Source organism: Echinops telfairi, unplaced genomic scaffold (assembly GCF_000313985.2).
Source record: "Echinops telfairi isolate 266 unplaced genomic scaffold, ASM31398v2 ScPeMD7_655;HRSCAF=1070, whole genome shotgun sequence".
NCBI classification, from domain to species: domain Eukaryota; kingdom Metazoa; phylum Chordata; class Mammalia; order Afrosoricida; family Tenrecidae; genus Echinops; species Echinops telfairi.
The window spans coordinates 22,185,855-22,189,962 of NW_022104553.1; the positions used below are offsets into that span (position 1 = coordinate 22,185,855).

A 4,108-nucleotide genomic window follows, 5' to 3' on the forward strand; every position below is an offset into this window, starting at 1 on the left:
CGGGGTGGGGATAAAGGCTGGATTGTCGAGTCCGGGCGGGCCCTGGAGAGACTGGGAGGGCTGGGAGGTGAGGTGGGGCGCCGGTCGGCGAGTGCACCTTGGCCCGCAGCCCTGGCGCCCGCCTTGAGAACTGCACGCGGCCCCCCCGCCTCCCACGCAGACGATGGTGAGGCCTGCAGGGCTCCCCCGGCGGACAAGGCCCATGGTTCGCTCCACCAGGCCCCGACACAGCCCGCTCCTGCAGCGTCCCGGGACTAGCTGGGTCCACGGGTCACTAGAGCGTGGGGTGCAGTCCACGTCCGAACTCCCATAAGGGTAGGGGGCGTTGGCACCAGTTCTGCACAGGCACTCAGATCCGGGCATCCAGCCTCAGACCTTCCCCCAGGAAACTGGCCTGTCTCCTCCTCCCTGCCTTCCCATCATCCAAGGGGAACTTCCCACGAGACGGGGTGTCTCCCCCCCTCTGCCCTCAGGCTCAGAAAGAGCTCAGATCTCAAATCCCCCTTCCCGCGTCCAACCCCCAGAAAGCAGGACAGACACACAGACAAGTCATGGGGGTCAGAGATCTTTAAATAAGGGGCTGATGACAATAAATACTGTACAAGGGCAGGAAGCAGGGGGTGGGGGTGGGGGTGGGGGCGCGGCTGGGTGTGTAGAGGGGTAGTTGGTTCAGATCTGTGATTTCAGCCTCGTGACTCCAGGGACCTGCAAGTGGAGCGAAGAGAGGGGTGACAGGTTCAGGGAGGGGTCTGGACAGGTGCAGGGTAGGGCCCGAGGTAAAGACAGCGAAGTGGGTCCGGGACTCTGGATTTTATGTTGGGTGAGAGCTTGCATCAGTGGTCAGGATCCCATGGGAAGGGGGGCTGGGCGGGGGTAGGGTGGGGTGTCGTGCAAAGCGCTCACGAATAGCTCTGGTGCTGCTGACGCCTGCGCGCTGAGCGCATTTTTTCGAAGCGGGCCTCCATCTCTTCCAGCACGCGGGGCGTGTAGCGTACCACCAGCTTCACGGAGCCCTGGGCCGCCTTCAGCAGTTCCACGGCCTTCTCGTGCTGCTCGCCCTCCACGCTCTGCACGGCCGGTTACATGGCTAGGCCTAGGGCAGGGCTGTCACCCAGGCCCCGGCCCAGACCCAGGACCAACCACTTGTGAGGCTGAGGTCCATGTTTGGGCTGTGTCCTCTCCCAAGCCTCTCCATGTCAGGGACAGCCTCACAGGCCCTCAGCCCCACCACCCAAGCCCTGTCATTCCTGTCTACTCCCTCTTCTTTATCCCTGCAGCTCACAGCTGGTCTTCTATCCCAGAATTCCTTCCTGGCCTTCTGATGGCCACTGTCTCCTACTGGTCTGTTCCTCACTGAGCCTACTCAAGCTCTATGACAGCTTCCCAGCACCCTCTGGTAGACATACAGGTAGGCATGCAGTTCTCCGTGGCTGATCCCATGGTCCAGCTGTTGGGTTGGAACCAGTGATCATACTTGGGTAGCTGTGCCACCAGGACTTTTGTCTACCAACTCTAATGACCAGGGCTCTGTCCACCAACTCTAACCACAGGCAATTAATGAATTACCTGCAGACGCCAGACCTCCATCAAAGACAGGCCTGTTTCAGCTCAGAAGGGCAAAGTCACAGTCTATAATACCTTCAGCCAGGAAGACCCTTCTTCATCTGGATTGCCTGGAGAACTCCTACTCATCCTTCAAATCCCAACTCAAATGTCCCTTCCTCTGCCAAAGCTGCCCTCATCGAGACTGGGCTGGGGCCATATCTGGGTTCTCACAATTCTTTGGGATCCTCCATTACCACCCATTATCTCCCTGCATGAGGACGTCTTCAGTTTGGTTCTAGCTCCCTGTCTCTTACAGAGAGGAAGTCTTCCCGTGGGGAAGCTAAGGCCAGCTTCTCTCAGGATGTGTAGCAGGGCCCATACATGGCTCAACCAGTATGTGGATGGAATGCGTGTTAAAACCAGGGACTCTGCTGGCCTGGGCAGCCTGTGTCCCCAGCCCCAGCGACCCACTACTTACCACGCCATTCACAGATAGCAGCTGGTCCCCACGTTTGAGGCCTCCGTGGCGGTCAGCCACGCCCCCGGGGATGACTCGGGAAATGTAGATGGGTGAATTCTGCTCCTTGCCCCCCATAATGTTGAAGCCTAGCCCCTCGTCTGTCTTCGGCAGTTCCACCACCCTGGGATGTGCGTGACCCTCACTGGCCGTGAAAGCTGCCACCGTGGCCTGGGGGAAAGAAGGTGTCATGGGTGCGGGGCCCTTGCTGGCAGGCTTTCAGAGGGTTGGCTGAGGGACAATCACTGGATCCAAACACCTGCCACAGCTCAACCAGCACCCAGCAGTGCCCCAGTCACCCAGCAGTGACCCTGTCCTTTTTAGATGCCTCTGACAGGCCAAAGATCAAGTCTCCGTGTGATGCTTCAGTTTCTTTCATCCCCGACACTTGCCAATCTTGCTTTTTCAGAGGGAAACAAGGCCTGCAGAGAGCTGAAGTCCTCCAAGAAACAGGGCAAAGCAGCCAATGACCTTTTAAGACGGAGTTCCTGCGTGGCTCCAACAGTTAAACACTGGACTACTGAACCCTCGCAGAGGGGCCCCGGAAGGAAGCCCTGGTGATTCACTTCCTTGAGAACCCTGTGAAGGGCTGTGCTACTCTAGACCTACGGGGTACCCATGAGTTAGAGTTGACTCTGTAGCAACAGATATGAGGGGTTTCGACTTTAATACGTTTTCAAAGTACAACTTTGGTTGGGGTTCTGTGTTGTTCTTAACTGGGGTATATTCTATTCCTGGATTCAGCCCTGGTTTCAGTTTGCAGTTTACCATAAAGTGGCATCTGCTTGAGTTAAAGAGAGAGAGAGCCTCGGAAGAAAGTGACTGAATCGGGAATGCACATGAACACACGATGCAAAGTAAGCCGTCGAACCTATAGTCATTTCCAACTCCCAGCAACCTCCTGTGTTACAGAACCGCGCTGCTCCTGTAGGATTTCCTTGACTGGAATCTTGGCAGAAGCAGATCAATCACCAGGCCTGTCTTCCATAGCACCGCTGGGTGGTTTGGAACCATCAACCTTTCAGTTAGTAGCCAAGGCACAAACCATGGCATGTAGACTGGGCGAAAGTGACACCGGAGGAAGCAGGAATGACTGAGTTGGGCCTTAAGAAAATACAGAGCTAGGCCAAGCTGTCGGGTGGATACTAGAGGGGTAAAGTAGGGGTCACCTACTTTGGCTGTGGCGTGAGCCCGGATCTCAGCACTGCCAGTGATGTCCAGTGTGTCATAGAGCTGCTCATACACCTGGGAGAGGACGCAGCAACATCAAGGAGTCACCAGCCCCCTCCTTCATCGGACCCAAGAGTTCTGACTCCCAGCGCCTCCTCCCTCCTTCAGAACTGGGAGTACTGATCCACAGCCCCTTCCTCTCCATCCAGGAGTCCAGGCCCCCTGCCTCTCTTCCCTCAGGTCCAGGAGTTCAGGCCCCCTGCCCCAGCCCCCTCCTCCCTCAGACCCTGAATTCCCTCCCAGCCCCCAGACCCTCTCTTCTCTCCCACTCAAGGATCCGCCCACTCCGGCACCCGGAGCCCAAACAAACTACAACTCCCGAGGAGCACCGGGGCAGAAGCTCGGACACCTCACGGCGGACTGCCGCGGGCGCTGCTGGGAGGCGTAGTCTTGGAGGCTCAGGGCGGTGCTCACCTCCCGGATGGCGGAACAGAAACGACTCTGCAGGACTCGCTGGAGCGCCTGCAGCTTCTGCGGAGGCAGCTCCCCACTGCGCTGGAGCCGCTCGAGGAGCTCCACGGCCCGGGACACGTCTGCGGGGCGGCGGGGCCCAGCACGGAGACACGGGGGACCCGGGGAGAGGCAGTGAGAGGCGGAGTGAGCGGCGCGCAGGGACACCCTGTGCAAAACGGCCGAGAGCCAGGCAGGCAACCCACCCGCAGTCACGGGGACCCCCGAGAAACTGCGGCCCGTCGGTCCCCAGCATCACCCCCCACCTCAAGACGGGCAGGTGGCAGCCGGCACCCCCTCCCCGGCTGGCTCGCCCACGGACCCTCCTACACCCCGGCCCCCGACGCCCCGCCCACCCTGCCGCGC

General features: G+C 59.3%; 1 protein-coding gene across 1 annotated transcript in view; it reads right to left on the bottom strand.

The window, feature by feature from the left end:
- Positions 1–594: 594 nt before the first annotated feature.
- Positions 595–4,108, bottom strand: part of LIN7B (lin-7 homolog B, crumbs cell polarity complex component) — a 4,720-nt gene continuing 1,206 nt past the window's right edge. The window contains exons 2-6 of the mRNA XM_045292637.1: positions 3,707–3,974; positions 3,236–3,307; positions 2,024–2,233; positions 904–1,067; positions 595–705 (exon numbers count right to left, since the gene is read on the bottom strand). Of these exons, the coding sequence (XP_045148572.1) occupies positions 684–705; positions 904–1,067; positions 2,024–2,233; positions 3,236–3,307; positions 3,707–3,974 (736 nt within the window). The 3' untranslated portion in view covers positions 595–683. The remainder of the gene's footprint in view (positions 706–903; positions 1,068–2,023; positions 2,234–3,235; positions 3,308–3,706; positions 3,975–4,108) is intronic.